Source organism: Mobula hypostoma, chromosome 1, assembly GCF_963921235.1.
Source record: "Mobula hypostoma chromosome 1, sMobHyp1.1, whole genome shotgun sequence".
In the NCBI taxonomy this organism is placed as follows: Eukaryota; Metazoa; Chordata; class Chondrichthyes; order Myliobatiformes; family Myliobatidae; genus Mobula; species Mobula hypostoma.
This window is the reverse complement of record NC_086097.1, coordinates 139516805-139539936: the sequence shown is the minus strand read 5'-3', so window position 1 is coordinate 139539936 and position 23132 is coordinate 139516805. Positions and strand designations below refer to the sequence as shown.

The 23132-nt window shown below is 40.5% G+C and overlaps 1 protein-coding gene across 1 annotated transcript in view; it reads left to right on the top strand.

Moving 5' to 3' along the window:
- The window catches only part of LOC134350951 (septin-7), a 124555-nt gene that overhangs the window by 71304 nt on the left and 30119 nt on the right, over positions 1-23132 (top strand). The window contains exons 5-8 of the mRNA XM_063056827.1: positions 3289-3406; positions 4491-4583; positions 8926-9022; positions 19357-19408. Coding sequence (XP_062912897.1) covers positions 3289-3406; positions 4491-4583; positions 8926-9022; positions 19357-19408 — 360 coding nt within the window. The remainder of the gene's footprint in view (positions 1-3288; positions 3407-4490; positions 4584-8925; positions 9023-19356; positions 19409-23132) is intronic.

The window sequence follows — 23132 nt, the reverse complement described above, 5'->3', positions numbered from 1 at the left end:
CTGGAATTAATCTCAAATTCTTCAACTTTTAGGTACATCATTCTGTCCGTCCTCTAACAGAGCTATTTCTGCCTGTCATTATGTTGTAGCTCAATTTTCTTGTTCTATTTGTATAATCTGGCATGCCAGGAACTCATAAGTCTTCATTTACAAAATAAAGAAGTTTTGTGTACCTATAACTGCCCCATTAAGCCTTCATTCAATTGAAGAAGAGGCCTGGCAATATTTGATTTATTCCATATATTCAAGCAATTCTATCATAACACTTGTTAATCACTTTTTTGCATTTGCTGCTTCATGCCGGGATTATTTCACAAATCCATAGTGAACCCTTAACATTACTTCAATATCTGAGCCTATCCAATCTTTCCTTGTAACTAGAGCCATCCAATCCAATATCTTGTGTATACAGTTTTGTATGTTTTCTTAAATATACTCAGCAATTGAACCTCCACGGCCTTGAATTCCAAAGACATTAATTCCAAACTCTCTAAGCGGGGGAATATTAGCTGTGCTCCATCTTGGCAAGCCTCGTGATGTTTCAATGAACTTGTTGCTCATTCTACCAAATTCCAGAAATTACAGGCCTAATTTGTTTAACCTTTTCCTCTTCGATTCCTGAGATGGCAAGTTGATCAATGTGGTCAGCCTTCACAATATACTATTAAACTTTCTAATGGCTGAACCTGTGCATTAACATTCAGTCTTCAACACCTGAACCTTTTAATCTCTCAACATCTAAAAATACCAATGTGGATAATATCTGCTGTGCATTCTACCCCCACTGAAGTCTCTGTACAAACACCTCTCACCCCACACTGCCACTTGGTATCATCAATGAATGTGAGTACATCTCATTTCATTCCCTCATCTAAGTCATTGACGGAGATTGTTACATTACTTTGGTTACACCCTTCCAACCAGAACCCATGTATGAAAATGACCTGTGGAAATAACTGATTCCTTTTAAGCAGAAATTGAGTCATCCCCTGACCACCTCCGAAGCTGTGCACTTAGCTTAATAACTTCTTGTATAACATTTTAAGAAAACAGATTAACAAGTTTTCTGCAAGTTCAGCCATTCTTTGAACTGAATTACTATTCTGCCAGATCATATTTTTAAAAGAGTTCTTTAAAAATACTTTAAATTGGTGTAGCTGGGAACAGTTTCAAATTCTTGTGGATGAATGTCCTGTATTTTATCTTTAAATAGCTGTTCTGCACAATATTGCTGACAATCGACTGCTTGAGATTGGTTTTAACTTTGGCTTCAAATTTTCCTCAGTTTGGCTGCTAAATTCCTACTGGGTCACTGGTTTGGTATCATTGATAAATGAAGATTATAGGACATGGTTCAGGTGATGCTTCCCTTTCCAAATGTGCTGAGCTCACAGATTCATGTTGCAGTGGTTGTTAAATGACCTATTGCACTGTGGCTTCTTTTTCAATTCAATACACGACTCTGCTGCAACACACAGCACGAACCACATTTTCAAGTTGGCCGATGGCACCACCGTGGTGGGTCGCATCAGCAAGAATGATGAGTCAGCATGCAGAGAGGCGGTGCAGCGGTTAACGGACTGGTGCAGAGCCAACGACCTGTCTCTGAATGTAAACAAAACAAAAGAGATGGTTGTTGACTTCAGGAGGACACGGAGTGACCACTCTCTGCTGAACATCGATGACTCCTCTGCAGAGATCGTTAAGAGCACCAAATTTCTTGGTGTTCACCTGGCGGAGAATCTCACCTGGTCCCTTAACACCAGCTCCATAGCAAAGAAAACTCAGCAGCGTCTCTACTTTCTGCAAAAGCTGAGGAAAGTTCATCTCCCACCCCCCCATCCTCACTACATTCTACAGAGGTTGTATTGAGAGCATCCTGAGCAGCTACATCACAGCCCGGTTCAGAAATTGCACCATCTCGGATCGCAAGACCCTGCAGCGGATAGTGAGGTCAGCTGAGAAGATCATCGGGGTCTCTCTTCCCGCCATCACAGACATTTACACCACACGCTGCATCCGCAAAGCAAACAGCATTATGAACGACCCCACGCACCCCTCATATAAACTCTTCTCCCTCCTGACATCTGGGAAAAAGGCACCGAAGCATTCGGGCTCTCACGACCAGACCATGTAACAGTTTCTTCCCCCAAGCCATCAGATTCCTCAATACCCAGAGCCTGGCTTGACACCAACCTACTGCCCTCTACTGTGCCTACTGTTTTGTTTATTATTTATTATTATTTATTGTAGTGCCTGCACTGTTTTGTGCACTTTATGCAGTCCTGGATAGGTCTGTAGTCAAGTGTAGTTTTTGTGGTTTTTCTTACATGTTCAGTGTAGTTTTTGTATTGTTTCATGTAGCACCATGGTCCTGAAAAGTGTTGTCTTATTTTTACTATGTTCCATACCATCAGTTATGGTTGAAATGACAATAAAAAGTAACCTGACTTGATAAAATAGCTCAGGCCAGCTAGATTAATTAGCAACTGCAGTTCTGGACTATTGATAAAATAACGAGTTCAAATCCCACCATGACAGCTGAGGGGGTTAAATTCAAGGAATAAAATCTGCAATTTACAAAAAGACACTTCTGTAACACTGCATGCGATAGGCCTAAAATCAGTGTCTTGAAGGGGGTTGAAATCTGCAGTTCTTGCCCAGTTTGGCTCTATATGTTTCCAGACTAACATGGCAGTTGAGTCTTAACTGCTTCAGATGAGGAACAGTTAGACATGTACAGCAGTTTAAACAATGCAGATGAGTAAATTTAAAAATAAATGTTTATTTTCTATTTAAAGTTGAATGTCAAGGCTTTTTATTATGATTATTTGAATTTCCAAAGCCTTTGCCCAGTCTACAAGGCATAGGTCAGGCACATGATGCAATATTCTGCGCTTGCCTTTGATGATTGCAAATTCGACTTGAACTTGAAAGAACCTTCACACAGTCCAGGACAAAGAATCAGGGGACATGGAGTCAATAGAAGGAAGAGGCCTTTGGATGAAAGATCAGCCATGATCTTTTTGCCACTGGACTTCAGTGTTTGATGGGAGTTTTGATCTGCCTTGATAATTAATGGATTGTTATTGACCTGCAGGAATGGAATGTCAATAGCCCAACTAGTGTATAAGATCATCAATGATCCAATCTGTGTCCTCAACTTGATTTTCCTTCTCTACCCTAAGTTCGTGATTCCTTTGGAGTCCATGCATCAATCTATTTCAGCCTTGAATATTCTCTGTTTTGTATTCACAGTTGACTAATTTTGGTGTAATATTTCTGCAGATTAAAGCCTTTGGATATTGAATTCATGAAGCGCCTACACGAGAAAGTTAACATCATTCCACTCATTGCCAAAGCCGACACCCTCACTCCAGAAGAATGCCAACAGTTCAAGAGACAGGTAAGCAGACAGGCTCAGATGGTATTCAGTGAATTTCATACTGCAGGTATATTGGAAGAAATGGATTTTTTTTAAAAGTAAAATGACAATCTGCACAGTGTGTGTCTTACTGCTGTAGTAGTTGCTTTGCCTGCTGAGACTTGCCCTACTTCTCATGGCAAAACCATTGTGTGTGTGTGGGTGTGTAAGTAACTTAAATCTAGTAAGCTAGAGCACAAATGTGCTTCATTCTGTCCAGGACAAGATGGCTGTCTTTTGTGCTATAAAATTGAATAATTTGTCATTTTATTTATTTATTTGGAGATCGTGTGGAACAGGCCCTTCTGGCCCAGTGAGCCATGCCACCCAACAACCTATTTATGTAATCCTATCCTAATCACTGACAATTTACAATGACCAACTAATTAACCTACTAACCAATAAGTCTTTGGAGTGCGGGAGGAAACTGGAATACCTGGACGATACCTATGCGGTAATGGGGAAAACGTACACATTTCTTACAGGCGGTGCTGGAATTGAACTACAAACTCGGATACTCAAACTGTAATAGTGTCACGCTAACTACTGTGCTGCCGTGGCACCCTAACCCTTCCACGTTGCTCCAGTATTCTTTGGTGTTACGGTCACATCAAATAACAAGTTTGCATCTGTAATGACCATCTGTTAACCTTCTGTATTAAGCAAGTTTCTGAATTCAGCAAAATCTTCCCTAGAAATAAAATCTGAGCATCTGTTATTGACCTAGTCAAAGAAACAAAACTTAGATTCTGGTAATGTGTTTCAGTGGTCAGATCCTCTTGTGGATTTGTCTGGGACAAAGTCTTTCCATTTTAGCTTGGAACAGTTTGGCACTGAAATTTCCAGTTAAACAGTGTATCTTTGAAGAAATGTAGCAAAGCAAGCATTCAGAGAATTAACAAACTGTATTGAATGCAATCAACTGCGTGGAGTGGGTGACCCATTTTGACAGAATGCCATTCAATTATCAGGCTTTATCTAGCAGTGTGAATTAGCCAATCAACTTTCTGGTACAGACCTAAATTTAGAGCTTTTGGGTTATATTCCATTAACTACTGTTTTGCAGGTGATGAAAGAAATCCAAGAACACAAAATAAAGATCTATGAATTCCCAGAAACTGATGATGAAGAAGAAAATAAGTTGGTAAAAAAGATAAAGGTAGGATATCATTAACTGTGGGGTACTTTCTGCCTATTCCAAGTTGAAGTGTGCAACAGCTGGCCAAGAGATAATATAGAGGAAGCATAGCCTCAAATAAAGGGGATACTTGATGGAATACAAAGCTTTGCATTGATTTTGATGGGGGATGTTTTGTTTTCAATTGGTAATTATTAGCCTTTGTGGGTTCATTAATTCTTAAGGTGCAGCAGTTTGCTCACAAGCCAATAGTTTTAAATTACACCTGGTTATAGGATCTTGTAAAATGCAGTAGCTTTTATAAGATTCTATATTTCAGAGAAACAATCAGAATATTTAATCTCATAGTATAATAAATATGCAACTCATTTTTCCCATCCACATGAAGGTCTTAAAGTTGCAATATTTTATTATTAGCTTTAAAATCAGCTCAAACATAAATTCCATTGGAAGCATGCTGTGTCTATAAAGGATTCATGTTCCAAGATACTTGCTCCTTGTGACAGTGACAGGAGGGAAGCCAAAGGAGCAGCTGCAACAATGACATTTTTAGTAGCAAACCATATGGAAGGGAGAAGGCTGGTAAATGTGCTGAGCTATGAACAGATAGAAAAGGGAAAGAATCCGTACATACAAGGTTGAAACGGAACCAGATAATGTTTAAAACTGAAAATAAATTTGGCAAAATCTATCCAAGTAGTTGCATTTCAACTAAAGTAAATTGCTCCAGCTTTGATAGTCATTTGGTTTGCAATTGCTTAATTTGAATTTGCAGATTATTCTCAGATCTCTTGGAAGAACCTCACATGGCTTGTAGCCCAGTTTGTTCCTGCCTTCAAATGAGAAAAGATCCTGTACTTGTTTTCCAGTGGGAATGATAAAATGTATGCATTAATAATGGATGGAAACCTTAATTGAAAGAGAGCCTGAGATGTTATTGGGGGAGGGGATGTGACCAACCACAGATCTTGGTGCTGCAGACAAGCCGTATGTTTGGAATAGAAAGAATATCACAGTTAAATGGATGGGCAAGGAAATTGCCAACACACAAGTACAGGGGAGTGTTGTGTTGAGCAGCAGGTTTATTTTGTTTAGTAGTTACTTTGTTCAAAAGTTTGACAAATGGCTGTATTGTTTTACCAATTCCTACTGGTTACTTTTGAAAATTGTAATCTAATGCAACACCTTTGCCTTGAAAATATTCCCTTTTAATATCATTGCTTAACAGTTTAAACACTAATATTTTTGGAAAGTTGGACTTTTTAAAAATAACCTCTATGGCATTTCGTCAAAGTATAAAACTACAACTGGTAAAGTTATTGCTAATGACTTCAATAACTAAATGAATGAATGGAAGAATACCAATGCAAAGCCAGTAATCAGTGGTTCAGTGGATAGATTCCTTTTAGTTTTTTTTTCCTTTAGAAACTGCTATTCATTTTATATTATGTATATTTTTTAAAAAACTCAACCACTGAAATTATTCTGCTTTGCTGTTTTCTTTTCAGTCTGTCTAAATCTAAAACTGCAGTTACTTCCACAGTGCTCAGGTTGAAACATCACAGTTACGTCAAAAGTAAAAGCAAAATTTGTGTCCTCTGGTTACAGATTACTTGTCAGTAGGAACACTTTCCCTTTATTTATTGAAACTCATAATTTAGAACGCACTTCCTCCAGTTGAGCTACCTTGAAGATCAGCATGGTTATCTGTCCATGAAGCTGAAAGAGATGGCAGAGATCTTAATACATCTGTATTTATTCGGTAAACAGACGTAGAGGCTATAGAATTGAGGCAAAACAGTAGTGCGGTCATGACCTTATTCAGATTACAGAAGCGGAGGTACTTATGGCTTGAGATAAATTAGGGGGGATGAGTCACCAGGGTGTATAAGGCATGAAATGATTGCCCTGTGAGTCTGATGTCAGTAGTGTGTAAATTATTGGAAGGTATTTAAAGGGACGATATATCTAATCATTTGGATATACAAGGCCTGATTTTGATAATCAACATGACTGTGTGTGGCAGGTTCTGTCTAATCAAACCTATAAGGTTTTTTTTCCTGAGGAGGTTATCAGGAAGTTTCAAGTTCAAGTTAATTGTCACTTGACTGTGCATATATACAATCAAACAAAATAATGTTCCTCTGAACCACAGTGCACCCACAAAACACGTATCACGCACAGCACATAAAGTGAAATATTACCATAACGTATGGTAATAAAATATAAATCAAATGCATGTAGTGCACAGTGTGGTAAAACCTCACTGCTCTATGGTAGTGGCAGGGTATTCATTAGTCTTGTAGCCTAACGGAAGAAGTTTGTAACCTGTCTGGCAGTCCAAATCCTGATACTTCTGTACCTCCTTCCTGACGATAGTGGGCAAAGAGATTGTGATGGGCGTTGCTTCAGGTCCTTTGTCTACACCTCCTTCCTGACGATAGTGGGCAAAGAGATTGTGATGGGCATTGCTTTAGGTCCTTTGTCTGCAACACTTCCAGTAAATGTGACAAATGGGGGGGCTGGAGAGAGACCCCAGTGATCCTCCCAGTAGATTTTGCTGTCCTCTGTAGGACCTTGCAGTCCGATGCCTTGCAGTTTCTGATTCAGATTGACTGGAATCTTTTCGTCAAGAAGTCCAAGATCCAATTTCAAAGAGGGGTGTTGAGTCCCAACGTGGACAGAATATCCACCAGCTTCACGTTAAATGCTGTGCTGAAGTCGATGAACAACAAACTGGCGGATGAGACATAATTTTCTAGGTGGGCCTTGGATGGAGGGCTGAGACTAAGATGTCATTAGTGGACCAATCTGAGTGCTAGGAGAACTGGAAAAAGTCCAATGAAGGTGGGATTTTATGATCTATTACCAGCCACTCAAAGTACTAAATGATTGTTGAATCTGTGCCACTGGGCAGTACTCGTTTAGGCCAGTTACTGTGCTCTCTCTTGCTCAAACTTTTGAAGATAAAGCAGTGGATATCATCTCCGTGGACTTTAGCAGGTCTTTGACAAAGTCCCGTATGGGAGGTTGCTCCGGAAGGTTAAGCCACTTGACATTCAGGATGACATTGGCTTTGTGCGACAAGCCAGAGAATGGTAGGAAATAGTTTGCCTCTCTGACTGGAGGCTTGTGACTAGTGGGCCACTGGGATCAGTGCTGGGTTTTTTGTTGTTTGCCAACTATATTAAAGATTTGGTGATGATGTGCAGATGACCCCGAGATTTGAAGTGTAATGGACAATGAGGAAGGCTATCAAAGCTTGCAGCAAGATCAGAACCAACAGAAAAATGGGCTGAAAAATGACAGGTAGAATTTAATGCAGACAAATGTGAGGCATAGCACTTTGCGGAAGAAAAGTCAGGGTAGAACTTGCACGCTGAACAGTAGGGCACTGAGGGGCATGATAGAATGGAGGGATAATTCCTTGAAAATGCTGTCAGTTAGTAAGGTCAAAAAGAGAGTTTTTGGCACAACAGCCTTCATAAATCAGAATGTTGCGTACAGGAGTTTGGAATGTTATGTTGAAGTTGTACAAGACATTGGTGAAGCCTACTTTGGAGTATTGCATGCAATTCTGGTCACCTCCATACAGAAAAGATACCAATAAGATTGAAAGAGTGCAGAAAAAATTTACAAGATTGCTGCTGGCACCTGAGGACCCAAGTTATCAAGGAGGCTTCAACAGGTTAGGACTTTATTCACTGGAGCATTGGAAAATAAGGAGATATTTGATGGAGCTATACCAAATTGAGAAGTGTAAATGGGGTAAATGCAAACAGGTTTTTTCTACTGAGATTGGGTGAGACTAGAACTGGAAGGCATAGGTTAAGGATGCAAGATAAAATAGGGGAGATCATCTTTACTCATAAGGTGGTGTGAGTGTGAAATGAGCTACCAGTGGAAGTGGTGAATGCGATTTGATTGCAACATTTAAGAGCAGTTTGGGTAAGTATATGGATGGAAGTTGTATGCAGGGCTCTCACCCAGTTGTTGATTGATGGGACTAAGCAGAATAATAGTGCAGTACAGACTAGATGGAATGAAAGATCTGTTCTGTGCTGTAGTGCATTACTACAGCTCCCCCAGCCACCCTCACTGCTTTTTCAAGGCCTTGATACCCTTCAGAAAGTGGGCCCTATTCTTCAGCTGAGGCCCAACGATTGTAACTCCTATCTGTTCTCCTTTTTTTAGTTTTAAAATTGTATTTTCTTATTCTATAATAAGGGGAAATTTGGTGACAGTTGGACCCAGAGATTTAAGTCTGACAGACTCATTTATTTAGCTACCTGCTTAAAACTGCTTTTAAGTTTTGCATGATGAATTATTCTTGATTATTTTTGTGCTTATTCATCTTTTTCAGGATCGTTTACCTCTTGCTGTTGTAGGTAGTAATACTATTATAGAGGTGAATGGAAAACGTGTCAGGGGCCGACAGTATCCATGGGGAGTTGCAGAAGGTAAGTCCCTTTGCCTCTTGTACTGTCAGATTGTAATTTGATGAATGCTTTTCCACAATAAATTTTGTGATCTCTGGATGGCCAAATGTCAGAATTGTAGCCAATAATCGCTGCTGTAATTTTAAAAACATGGCAGTTAATTTGTATGCCCAAACCTTCCTTTTGGCAGTAATATGTTAATGAAAATCCTTCCGTCATGTTGACTGAAACTGAACTATTAGCCAGGACACTTGACACATTTTCACACGACTGTACTGAAGTATCAACATAGATTTTTGTGCACCAATCTCTGGACTGAACCCAGACAGGAATTTTCTGGTTTTGACACGTGGGTGATGCTTTCCACAATTAAGAATAGAAGTAATTTAAATAATTAATTGAAAATCAATTCAAGGAGAACAGATTTGCTGTTACAGTAGTTAAAGAGGAGGTAATCAATGTTTGGTAGGTCAATGTTTAAAATTATAAACAATGAAGTATTTAATATTTTAATTGTTGTACAGCATAGGCCAATTGATGAAAAATTATTGATCATTACTTCAGTTAGTGTCTTTTTAGCTTTAGGTATTTCCACACTAGAGTGGTCAAAGTTTTTAGTTTTCAATGTTTTTTGCATTTCGAGACCTAACATTGCAGTTTTATATCTTGGTTGTGTACAGTTTGCATCAGTCAGAGAGTCTTACAGCATGGAAATAGGCCATTCAGCCCAACTGGTCCATGCCAGTCAAGATACTCATAAACTTGTCCATTTGCCTGCTTCTGGTATATGCCTATTTAAGCTTTTCTATTCATATATTTTTGGACTATCTTTATCAACAATGCAAATCCTTTTATTATTTTTACTACATGGGGGGACAAGATGGTCACCACATAACAGAGATTCAAGATGCAGTTAATGTTTCGCTTATGTTCAAATGTTGCAGTACTTGAAAATGGAAATCAATGCTGGAAATGCTTAGGTTTTCAAGTAAAGTGTATGGACAGAGGCAAAAGGTCTCAACCCACAACCTCAACTGTCCTTTTCCTCCCGAGGTGTTGCTGACCTATTCACTTCCTTCAGCATTGTTTGTTGCTCTTGATACCAGCATCCACACTCTTGTGTCTCTAGTTAGCATTTGAGATTGTTAACCTTTCTTCAGAACAGGGCAGGGCAGTATCACATTGGGGAGAAGTAGGAAAGACAAAAGAAAAGGTTGGGGATTAAAATTAAGTGAAGAAATTGGAATATTGAAAGGTGTGGTCAAAGCCTGTGGAAATTTGTATCTCTGGAGGATTTAGAAGTAGGGTATTGGGAATGAAATCTGAACATCGTAGTGCAGGAGAGGGACAAAAATGTTAGAAACGTAAGATATACAACTGAAGAGACTGTATTCAGCTTAGAGTCTGGGAGGCTGTGGTGTGTTTAGAGGGATGACGAGGTGGTGCTTCTCAAGCTTGTTGAACTTTGTTGGACATAAAATGAGATACTGAAGTCTTGGGTCAGATAGAAAGCTGAGTGAAGAATTGAAGTAGTAGGCAAGTTGAAGCTCCTATCATCCTTGTGATCTAAACTTAGTTATTCTACAAAGCAGTAAAGCACTATGGAGGATACCACATTGAGATCACTGAATGCAGTATTCTAAACTGGGTTATTCTAAACTTGGGGTCCACTCAAACTGGCCCCCTACAATTCGCCTACCGACACAACCAGTCGTTAGGTGATGCAATAGCCACTGCTCTACATACCGTCCTTACACATCTGAAGAAAAAGGATGCTTATGTGAAAATGCTATTCTTGGACTACAGTTCAGCATTCAACATCGTAGTTCCATCCAGGCTCGATAAGGAGCTCAGAGCCCTTGGTCTTGACCCTGCCTTGTCCAGCTCCTGTCAGATTACCAGCAGGTTGTAAGGGTGGGCTCTTTCACCTCCAACCCTCTGATTCTCAGTACAGGAGCCCCTTAGAGCTGCATACTGAGTCCCCTCCATTACTCTCTGTATACCCATGACTGTGTCACCACCCACAGCTCCAATCTGCTAATTAAATTTGCAGATGACACTACATTGATTGGCATAATCTCAAACAATAATGAGGTGGCCTGCAGGGAAGAAGTCATCTCTCTGACACAGTGGTGTCAAGAAAACAACCTCTCCCTCAATATCGCAAAAACAAAGGAGCTGGTTGTGGATTACAGGAGGAATGGAGACGGGCTAACCCCTATTGACATCAATAGATCTGGGGTTGAGAGGGTAAACAGCTTCAAGTTCCTCGGCATCCACATCACCGAGGACCTCACATGCTCTGTACACACCAGCTGTGTGGTGAAAAAGGCACAACAGCGGCTCTTTCACCTCGGGCGGTTGAGGAAGTTTGGTATGGGTCCCCAAATCCTAAGAACTTTCTACAGGGGCAGAATTGAGAGCATCCTGACTGGCTGCATCACTGCCTGGTATGGGAACTGTATCTCCCTTAATCGCAGGACTCTGCAGAGAGTGGTGCGGACAGCCTAGCACATCTGTAGTTGTGAACTTCCCATGATTCAGGACATTTACAAGGACAGGTGTGTAAAAAGGGCCTGTAGGATCATTGGGGATCCAAACCATTCCAACCACAATCTATTCCAGCTGCTACCATCTGGGAAGCGGTATAAAAGCCAGGACCGACGGGCTCTAGGACAGCTTCTTCCACCAGGCCATCATACTGATGACCTCATGCTGATTTGAGTATACTCTATATTACATCGGCGGCTCTGTTTATTATAAATTACTATGATCGCATATTTAGATGGAGATGTAACGTAAAGATTTTTACTCCTCATGTACGTGAAGGATGTAAGAAATAAAGTCAATTCAATTCAATTAATATGGCAGTCCCTTGGAGTCAGAATGACTTATTTTCACTATAGCTTGCAGGTTCTGAAGTGACTGCTAGTGCTAAGATCTGCCTACTCTTCCACAGATGAGGCAGAACTGTCAGCCATCAAATGACAACCTTTCCACAGCAAGCTACAGAGTGATTGATTGCTGTGTAAGCCCTGAATACCAGCACAGCACCATACAACAGTTGTGGCTGGTAATAGATTGTGTAAGTTTCTGGCACGACAGTGAAGGGTGTTGGCCGAAATGTCAACTGTTAATTCATTTCCATAGATGCTGCCGGAGTTCCTCCAGAATTGTGTGTTGTTTTGGATTTCCAACATCTGCATTATTTCTTGTGTTTATAACAGTGGAGATTCCTTTTTACAGGACAGATTATATATCTGTGAGTGTTAGGATTGAAGGATGAGCTGTACTATAATGAACCTTGGCAGGGCTAAATGGGGGTATCAGTGTAATTATTCTATTATGAGCTGTTTTAAAATGTAATCAGCTCCATGTTCTGCTTGATGGAAAAACATCAGATAAGGCTCAGATGCATAATTTGGACCAAAAGTATGCTCAAATGTGGAACTTGACAAGTTGTTGGCATGAATGGCTTAAATAAGGAAAATTAGACAGATGTGAAAGGAGAAAGTGATTGAAAGGTGTTCTCAAAATGAGATGAAGGGAGATAGCAAGGCTCATATCACTGATGTTGTAAACGTAAATTACCTGACATAAATTGGGAGACCGCTCTGTTGAGGACCTCTGCTCCATCTGCATAAAGCAGAATTTCCTAGTGGCCAACCATTTTAATTTCTGTTGTGACCTGTCAGTCCGAAACCACCTCTTCTGCCTCGATGAGACCATTCTCGGGGTGGAGGACGACATCTCGTATTCTGTCTAGGTAGCCTGCAACCTGATGGCATGGGCACTGATTTCTCCTCTGGTAATTTTCTTTCTTTTCCTCTTTCCCCTTTGCTTTCTTCTGTTCCCCACTCTGGCCTCTTACCCCTTCTCTCACCTGCCATCACCTTCCCCTGTGCTCTTTTTTCCTTTTCTCCCATAGTCCACTCTCCTCTATCATATTCCTTCTTCTTCTTCAGCCCTTTACCTTTCTCACCCACCTGGTTTCATCTATCATCTTCTAGCTTGTCCTCCTTCCTCTCCCCCATCTTTTTATTCTGGTATCTTCCCTTCTTTGCTAGTCCCGATGACCTGCTGAGTTCCTCCTGCATTTTGTTGCGCTGGATTTCCAGCATCTGCTGAATCTCTTGTGTTGATGTTCTAAGTGTTCTGTTGGCTATAATTCTGGGTATCAATATCCAGTTTGATGACTTACTGGAACCATTTCTCCATGCTGCTCTTTTATTCTTGATGCTTCAGTTTGAAAAATTTCTTTTTCGGGTAGTTTTACAGTGTAGTGATCCAAGGGTACAGCTATCAAAAGTGTAGTGATGTTCAAATCAAATTTTCTAACAGTTCCCATCTTAATAGAAATCTCTAATACTTTAATTGGGCCTATTTTCATTCTGCTAAAACATTGCAGGTCTAATATACCTGCTTGGTGTTTTGTGTTACTAGTGGATTTCTGGAGGTGAAGAAATACATTATATCTGATGTTTCGATGGAACTACTTGCAAATAATTTGGTAATGTTAATTTAGTTTATTAATTTGCATGAAGTGCAGCAAATGAACTAAACTAACTGCAACAGGAAATGAAAGAAGCCATTTCAATTGATAAAGCTCCATATTGATACCAAAGTGTGTGTGTGTGTTAAATAATTGGGGGCGTATATGACACATAGGTTAGCCTTGTGCTCAGTTTGAAGGCACACTCTGGAAGAAGCTTGCTTGTGACTTTATCTTACAATAGCGGAAATTCTGACCTGTCAGTTTCCTTTTCATATAACTAAATGTTTGCTCAGATGCAACGACTTGAATTTAAATTTGTATCTTTAATTTATCATTATATAAGTTGTCTAGTTTCATGGTTATTGCATTCTGTTATTCTGCTAAGATGGAAGGCTGGGAAAGAACCCATATCTTTTTGGCTTAATGTAAAGAATCTTCATTCACATAAAAGTCCCTCTGCACATAAAAGTTGAATGTAGTGGCGAAAAGAACATTATTTCCAGGCATTACTAACAGTCTTTGAAATGTTCTGTCAGGCAAATGAATGCCTTGGCTTTAGTGAAGAAACAGCTACCGCAGTGGAGAAATGAGATTGGAAGATTGTATTTTATTTGTAGGTTGTGGTGAAATTGTGTGTCAGTGAGCGGCTGATGGCTACTGCTTCCTGCTGTTAGCAGTGGCTAACTGAAAGGACTAATGGTAGATGGAGAAGTGATCAGACTGCTGTTAGTAATCATGAGCTGGGAATCTTAAGTCTGCTGGAAAGCTGGAATGATCACACTTGATTTTCGCATATGATCCTTTATCCAAACATGTAATCATTCACTTTCATAAGGCATCTAAAAGCATGGTGGATATAAATTTTGAAATATAGTTGATTGTGGTATAAATCTGTTTTAAAGATAGTTTGTGAGTCTGTGGGTTAAACTCTTCCACTTATTGCTAGATGCTGATATGCATTGTTCTTGATTAATGTTGTTAAGTAAACGTGCCCAATTGAATTCTGAATCTGTTCTAAAGCAAGTTTATCCTTGTATATTGATGATCATTGATCTCATCCATGAGAAGGAATGCAGGTGTATAAACCTTAGGGAGAAAGATTGACCCAAGTCCCTGTCCTCATTTGCTGGTAATATATCCAATGACCTCCCAATGTGTTTGTTTATGGAGATACAGTGCAGGATAGGCCCTTTCAGACCTTCAAGACACGGCGCCCAGCAATCCCTTGATTTAATCTCAGCCTAATCACGACACAATTTATAATGATCAATTAACCTGCAAACCAGTACGCCTCTGGAATGTGGAAGGAAACCCACGCAGTCATGGGGAGAACGTATAAACTCCTTACTGGCAATTGCAGGGACTGAACCTAGGTTGCCTGTGCTGTAAAACGTTGCGATAATTACTATGCTACTGTGCAGTAATAGTTGCACGGCAAGGAAGCAGGTCATTTGGCCAATTCACCCATGCTAACCATGTTGTCTCCTATGCTAGAGCCATTTGCCTCGGAACCATTTATATCCATGTAAATAGATGGACACTTAAATGTCTCTTAGATGTTGTAATTGTACCCAGATCTACTACTTCGTCTGGCAGCTCATTCCAGATAACCACCACCAATGTTCCCTCGTAAGGTGTGCGTTTATGCGCGTGGTCGTCTTTTGCTGCCATTGCACAAAGGAATTTAAACTGCGTGCAAATGGTTGTCACCCTCTACGTCGTTGGCATGTTAAGTATATTTTATGATCGTACACAATCACATTTCCTTTTCCAGTTTCTGATGTGGTGGTGTTGACTTCATGGAGTCTTTGATGATTTGTCTGCAGATTTTAAAATTGGTTTATTTGTACTGTTTTTATTGAAGAATTTATTCAGTACACATGTTGTTGTCACTGAGCAAAAATTTGCACAGCGCAAGATTTTCGCGCATTTCGGTCATTCCAAATTAGAGGGAACATTGACTACCACCCTCTGTGTGGAAAATTTCCCCCTGATGTGTCTTTTAAATCCTAACCCTTTCATTTTATATTTATACACTCCAGCTTGCAATTCTCCTACCCTGGGGAGAAAGATCAGGACCATTCACCTTACCTATGCCCTTCCTGCTTGGATAAATGTCCTATAATGCCATGGTAAGATAGTGTGTAGAATAGATCAGGGCATCATAGTTTGGAGTTCATTTCCAGTGCCATCTATAAGGAGTTTGTATGTTCTCCCCATGACTGTGTGGGTTTCCTCCAGTTTCCTACCACAGTCCAAAGATGTATCGTTTAGTAGGTTAATTAGTCATTGTAAATTGTCCTGTGATTCAGCGAGGGTTAAATTGGGGGTTGCTGGGTGGTGTGGCTCGACAAGCTAGAGGGGCCTATTCTGCGCTATATCTCTAAATAAAATAAATGTTCACTCCTCACCCCAGCTTATCTAGTTTCTCATAACACAGGACCTCCAATCCTGGTAACATCTTGTTTCTCAATGCATCAATTTTAAAGTTCTATTATAAATTGCAGCAAACTTGGTGATCACAAATTGGTGTGCCACCATAGCAGTTAGTGCGATGCTAATAGAGCTCAGTTAGTTGGAGTTTAATTCTGAGATCCTGTGAGCAAGTTCCTCTCTGTGTTTGCATGGGTTTCCTCCAGATGGTCCAGTTTCTTCCCATAGCCCGAAGATGTGGCCAGTTGGTAGGTTGGAAGATTGCAAATGTCACTCCACTATTTAAGAAGGGGGCAAGGAAGCAAAAAGGAAATTATAGACCTGTTAGCTTGACGTCGGTGGTTGGGAAGTTGTTGGAGTCGATTGTTAGGATGAGGTTACAGAGTACCTGGAGGCATATGACAAGATAGGCAGAACTCAGCATGGATTCCTTAAAGGAAAATCCTGCCTGACAAACCTATTACAATTTTTTGAGAAAATTACCAGTAGGCTAGACAAGGGAGATGCAGTGGATGTTGTATATTTGGGTTTTCAGAAGGCCTTTGACAAGGTGCCACACGAGGCTACTTAACAAGATAAGAGCCCATGGAATTACGGAAAAGTTACATACGTGGATAGAGTGTTGGCTGATCTGGCACGAAACAGAGAGTGGGAATAAAGGGATCCTATTCTGGTTGGCTGCCGGTTATCAGTGGTGTTCCACAGGGATCAGTGTTGGGGCCGCTTCTTTTTACATTGTACATCAACGATTGGATTATGGAATAGATGGCTTTGTGGCTAAGTTTGCTGACGATACAAAGATAGGTGGAGGGGCCGGTAGTGCTGAGGAAACGGAGAGTCTGCAGAGAGACTTGGATAGATTGGAAGAATGGGCAGAGAAGTGGCAAATGAAGTACAATGTTGGAAAGTGTATGGTTATGCACTTTGGCAGAAAAAATGAATGGGCAGACTATTATTTAAATGGGGAAAGAATTCAAAGTTCTGAGATGCAACAGGACTTGGGAGTCCTCGTACAGGATACCCTTAAAGTTAACCTCCAGGTTGAGTCAGTAGTGAAGAAGGCGAATGCAATGTTGGCATTCATTTCTAGAGGAATAGAGTACAGGAGCAGGGATGTGATGTTGAGGCTCTGTAAGGTGCTGGTGAGACCTCACTTGGAGTACTGTGGGCAGTTTTGGTCTCCTTATTTAAGAAAGGATGTGCTGACGTTGGAGAGGGTACAGAGAAGATTTACTAGAATGATTCTGGGAATGAGAGGGTTAACATATGAGGAACGTTTGTCTGCTCTTGGACTGTATTCCTTGGAGTTTAGAAGAATGAGGGGAGACCTCATAGAAACATTTCGAATGTTAAAAGGCATGGACAGAGTGGATGTGGCAAAGTTGTTGCCCATGACGGGGGAGTCTAGTACAAGAGGACATGACTTAAGGATTGAAGGGCGCCCTTTCAGAACAGAAATGTGAAGAAATTTTTTTAGTCAGAGAGTGGTGAATCTGTGGAATTTGTTGCCACGGGCAGCAGTGGAGGCCAGGTCATTAGGTGTATTTAAGGCAGAGATTGATAGGTATCTGAGTAGCCAGGGCATCAAAGGTTATGGTGAGAAGGCGGGGGAGTGGGACTAAATAGGAGAATGGATCAGCTCATGATAAAATGGGGGAGCAGACTCGATGGGCTGAATGGCCTACTTCTGCTCCTTTGTCTTACGGTCTTATGGTTAATCGGTCATAGTAAATTGTTCCATGATTAAGGTAAGGTTAAATCTGTGGGTTGCTCGGTGGTGTGGCTGCAAGGATTGGAAGGACTGATTCCGTTCTGCACCTCAGAAATAAATAATACCAACATAATTGTCTTTTTTCTCAGTAAAGATCAAGAGCGATTCAAGTCCTCAGAGTGCTCTTTGATCTTGTTCTGCCATGTTTGCAGGTTTGGAGTTCAGTGACAGTTTGGGAAGGGTGCCATAAAATGTCATTGTGTCCAGGATTAGGAGCTTCAGAAACAGTGCAGTGATAGTTGAAAAAGGCAGTGGGGAATTGTGCTATGCTTTATAGATATTTGAGAAGGTGGAGGTACTCCTTGTGAAGGAAAACTCAACTCTTCTGCAAGCCTACTGTTTTAGCTGCGTTTTCATTATTCACATCATCAGCCTTCAGAGTGATATGGACAGCGTAGGCTGGGCTTGTGGATGTTCTGTTTTGCGGTCTGCACCCAGCAGGAACTGAATTAATTGTGGTTTTGTAAAGGCAAAAGACTGAACAGGTGCAGGGCATGAGCTGATGCATTTATTGATCATTGATCTAAATTTTTTATTTATCTTACAATTGTTCAGTGGCTGACCTTGGATTTCTGCTTGTTCTTATGTTATTTCTGTGGAAAAAATATTTCACAATTCCTTTTTGATAACTTGTATTGATATTATTTCTGTCATAAATTGTGCCTAGCAAGCTAATCACGCAGGGTTTTAATAGCTACATTTCTGTTTGATAAGTAAAAAGCTATTTTGATTAAAGCAGAAATTGCTGCTAATACTTGGCAGTTAGGCCACATCTGTGGAGAGAGGGCTTGTTCAGGTTCTGTTCTGGATCTCCTTTCATTTGTTTTGGTAATCAAATGTGTTATGTTGAGTCAGATTTGCATTGACAAATGTAAATGATTCATAGTGCTTGGACCAATGTTTCATGTGTCCTGTTGCTATGGTGCATTGTTCAAAAGAAGGTAAAATAGGTATCAGTACTTTTTCCAGTTGGCGTGAGGGACTGAAAGGCCTACTTCTCTGAACTACATCAGTTCAATAAAATGTTAAAAGCTGAACCTTGAAGCCTCCATCTGCTGCAAGCCTAGTTAAATTTCAGCGTGGAGCAGCCTGGGTCTCTCAGGCAATGTGTATCATTTCAAGCACACCACTTATGCAAGAACCATTTTAGTTTCTTTTGCTGAATTTTCTTTAATATCCCATTTAGGTCCACTTATTTGCACAAGGCCAATGGCTAATTTTGGTCTGTATTTACAGGTGTTTGCCGAAATGTACTTGTACTTGTGCAGCTTTAATCTCCAGCCTGAAAATTATGGGGAGAATTCCTTTCCAGGGATTTAAACATACATATCCGAGCATGACCATGGTTGTAATAATTAAGAGGCTTTATATTTTGGTAAACTATTAAACAAGACCTTGATTTCACAGATGGCTGAAGAAAATCACTTGGCACCACCTGCACAATAAATTGCATCAATCCATGGATCTCAGCCGACGTACCTAAAGCAGACTACCTGACCATAGATGCTACATGTGGGAGCTCACTGTGTGGACATTGACTGCTGTTCTTTCTGGCTTAGCATACTTAGTGTCAAGAAGTAATGGAAGGCATTATGTTAATGCATATCTTTCTGACTGTACAGTATTTACCTTCTAAAACATGTTTTTCTCTTGCAGTTGAAAATAGTGAGCACTGTGACTTCACAATCCTACGAAACATGCTGATCAGGTGAGATTCAAGTATAATAGTTATCAGTACTTATTGGCACCTGGAACCTGCTGATACAATATTCTCATGCAAAACTATTACTTAAAAAGGATTCTAATGTGGCACTAAAATTTCCTTGTGCTTTTCTCCAAAAAGATAATGTTAAAAGTGCACAAATTTTGGATATACATTTGGATTTGGATTTTTGATGGCTGTAGTAATAAACAATTCTGTGTAAAGATTTAGAGATTAGTTGTAACCCACCGGTGAAGCAAGTGCTACATTTACAGTGACAGAAATTAACTCTCCTTCAAGTGCATCTCAGTATTTCTCCTTTCTTTAACCTGCGTAGATGATGACAAAACCATAATCCATGCATCACTTGTATTTTTGTTGGATCATAAGTGTGTATAATTTGAAAAGATGGTTTCTGTTCATTTGGTTTTCCCTAGAGTTCTAGCAATGAAACACCCAGTTCGTGTCTAAATCGTTCAATTTTTTTTTTGGCTGATCTCAATTGCTTTAAAATTATAACATGAATTCTGCAGATGCTGGAAATGCAAGCAACACACATCAAAGTTGCTGGTGAACGCAGCAGGCCAGGCAGCATCTCTCGGAAGAGCTACAGTCACGTTTCGGGCTGAGACCCTTTATCAGTCCTGACGAAGGGTCTCGGCTGGAAACGACACTGTAGCTCTTCCTAGAGATGCTGCCTGGCCAGCTGCGTTCACCAGCAACTTTGATGTGTGTTGCTTTTAAAATTAGGGCAGTTTGTTTTTAGTTTTCCTCATTTGTTGCAAATGTCTGAAATCTCACCAGATTATGATCAACAGGATTAGGCCAGTCAGCCCCTCAATTTCCCTGCTATTTTATGAGATTGCAGCCAATCTAATCTTGACCTCATCATCACCCTCCCAGTTACTCCCCGTACCCATTGACTTCCTCAGTTTGCAAAGTGAATTCCAAAGATTTGATTGCCTGTGAGATTCCTCATCTGAAATGGACAATACCTTATTCTGAAACTATGCTTTATTCTAGATGCCTCACCAGGAGGAACAACATTTCAACCAATACCCCCCTACCCACCCAAACAAAATTACTCCTCATTTTTCTCAAATCCAAAAATTTCAACCAAACCTGCGCATTCTTTTTTTGTACATTAACCCCTTCATCACAGGATTAACCCAGTAAAACTTGCTTATACAGGTAATGGATAGGAAAGACAGGCGGATATGGGCTAAATTGGACAAGTTGGGCCAAAAGGACTATGCTTTTTAACTCTAAGACATAGGAGCAGAATTAGGCCATTCAGTCCATCGAGTCTGCTCTGCCATTCCATCATGGCTGAACCTGGATTCCACTCAACCCCATACGCCTGCCTTCTTGCCATATCCTTTGATGATCTGACTGATCAGGAAGCTATCAACTTCTGCCTTAAATATACCCATGGACTTGTCCTCCACTGCAGTTTGTGGTAGAGCATTCCACAGATTCTCCACTCTCTGGGTAAAACATTTCCTCCTTACTTCCATTCTAAAAGGTTGTCCCTCAATTTTGAGGCTGTGCCCTCAAGTTCTGGACACCCCCACCACAGGAAGCATCCTCTCCACCATAGGAAACATCCTCTCCACATCCACTGTATCTAGTCCTTTCAACATTCGGTAGGTTTCAGTGAGTTCCCCCTGCATTCTTCTAAATTCCTGTGAGTAGAGGCCCAAAGCTGTCAAACGCTTCTCATATGTTAACCCCTTCATTTCTGGAATCATACTCATGAACCTCATCTCGACTCTCTCCAATGACAAAACATCCTTTCTGAGATATGGAGCCCAATAGTGCGGCCTCACCAATGTCTTACAAAGCTTCAGTATTATACTCTTGCTTTTATATTCTATTCCTCTTGAAATTAATGTCTACATTGCATTTGCCTGCTTCACTACACTCAACCTTTAAATTAACCTGCTGAGAGTCTTGCACGAGGACTCCGTAAGTCTCTCTGCACCCCGATGTTTGAACCTTCTCTACATTTAGATAATAGTTTGCACTATTGTTGCTTTTACCAAAACCCATCATCATACATTTCCCAATACTGTATTCCATCCGCCACTTTTTTGCCCATTCTTCCAATTTGTCTATATCCTGCTGCAATCACATTGCTTCCTCAGCACTACCCACCCCTCCGTCTATTTTTGTATCATCTGCAAACTTTGTCACAAAGCCATCAAATCCATTATCCAAATCATTGACAAACAATGTGAAAAGTCGCAGTACCAATACTGACACCTCAGGAGCCCACCAGTCACTAGCAGCCAAACAGAAAAGTTCCCCTTTATTGCCACCCACTGACTCCTGTCTGTCAGCCATTCCACTATCCATGCCTGTATATTTCCTGTCATGCTGTAGGATTTTGTCTTGTTAAGCAATGTCTTGTGTGGCACCTTATCAAATGCCTTCTGAAAATCAAGGTAAATGACATCCACTGCCTCTCCTTTGTCCACCCTGTTTGTCATTTCCTCAAAGAACTCTAACAGACTTGTCAGGCAAAATTTCCCTTTAAAGAGACCATGCTGACTTGGACTTGTTTTATCATTGGTCTCCAAATACCTCGAAACCTCACCCTTAATAATAGACTCCAGCACTTTCCCAACCACTGAGGTTAGACCAACTGGCCTATAATGTCCTTTCTTTTGCCTTCCTCCCTTCTTAAAGAGTGGATTGACATTTCCAATCTTTCAGTCCTCCAGGACCATGCCAGAATCAGGTGATTCTTGAAAGATTAAGACCAATGCATCTGTTATCTCTTCAGCAACCTTTCTCAGGACTCTGAGATGTAGTCCATCTGGTTCAGGTGACTTATCCACCTTAAGACCTTTGAGTTTGCCTAGCACCTTTTCCTTTGTAATGGCAATGGCACTCACTCCTGCTCCCTGACACTCACAGACCTCTGGCATACTGCTAGTGTCTTCCACAGTGAAGACTGATGCAAAGTATCATTTTGTTCATTTCCCATTTCTTTGTCTCTCATTACTATCTCACCAGCATCATTTTCCAGTGGTCCAATATCAACTCTCGCCTCCCTTTTACTCTTTATATAACTGAAAAAACTTTTCATATCCTGCTGTATATTATTCGATTGTTTGCCCTCATATTTCATCTAACAGCGTTTTCAGTTGCTGTTTGGGTGGATTTTAAAGCATCCCAATCATCCAACTTCCCACTCATTTTTGCTACCTTATGTCTTTTCCTTGGCTTTTATGTAGTCCTAAAATTCCCTTGTCAGCCATGGTTGCCTACCTCTGCCATTTGAGAACAACTTCTGTGGGATCTATCTATCCTGTGCCTTGTGAGCATTCCCAGAAACTTCAGCCATCCCTGCTCTGAAGTCATCCCCACCAGTATCCTCCTCCAATCCACTTGTGCCTCTGAAATTCCCTTTATTCCATTGTGATACTGATACATGTAACTTATGCTTCTCTCTCTCAAACTGCAGTATGAATTCAGTCATATTATGATCACTGACTCCTAAGGGTTCCTTTACATTAAACTCCCTAATAAGATCTGGGTTATTACACACAACCTGTCTGAGATAGCCTTTCCTCAGGTATGCTCGAGCATAAGCTGGTCTAAAGAGCCACCTCGTAGGCATTCAAAAAATTCTGTCTCTTGTGATCCTACATCAACTTGAAGTACCCCATTGCAATTGTAGCATTACCCTTAATACATGGATTTCTCGGCTTCCTTTGCAATC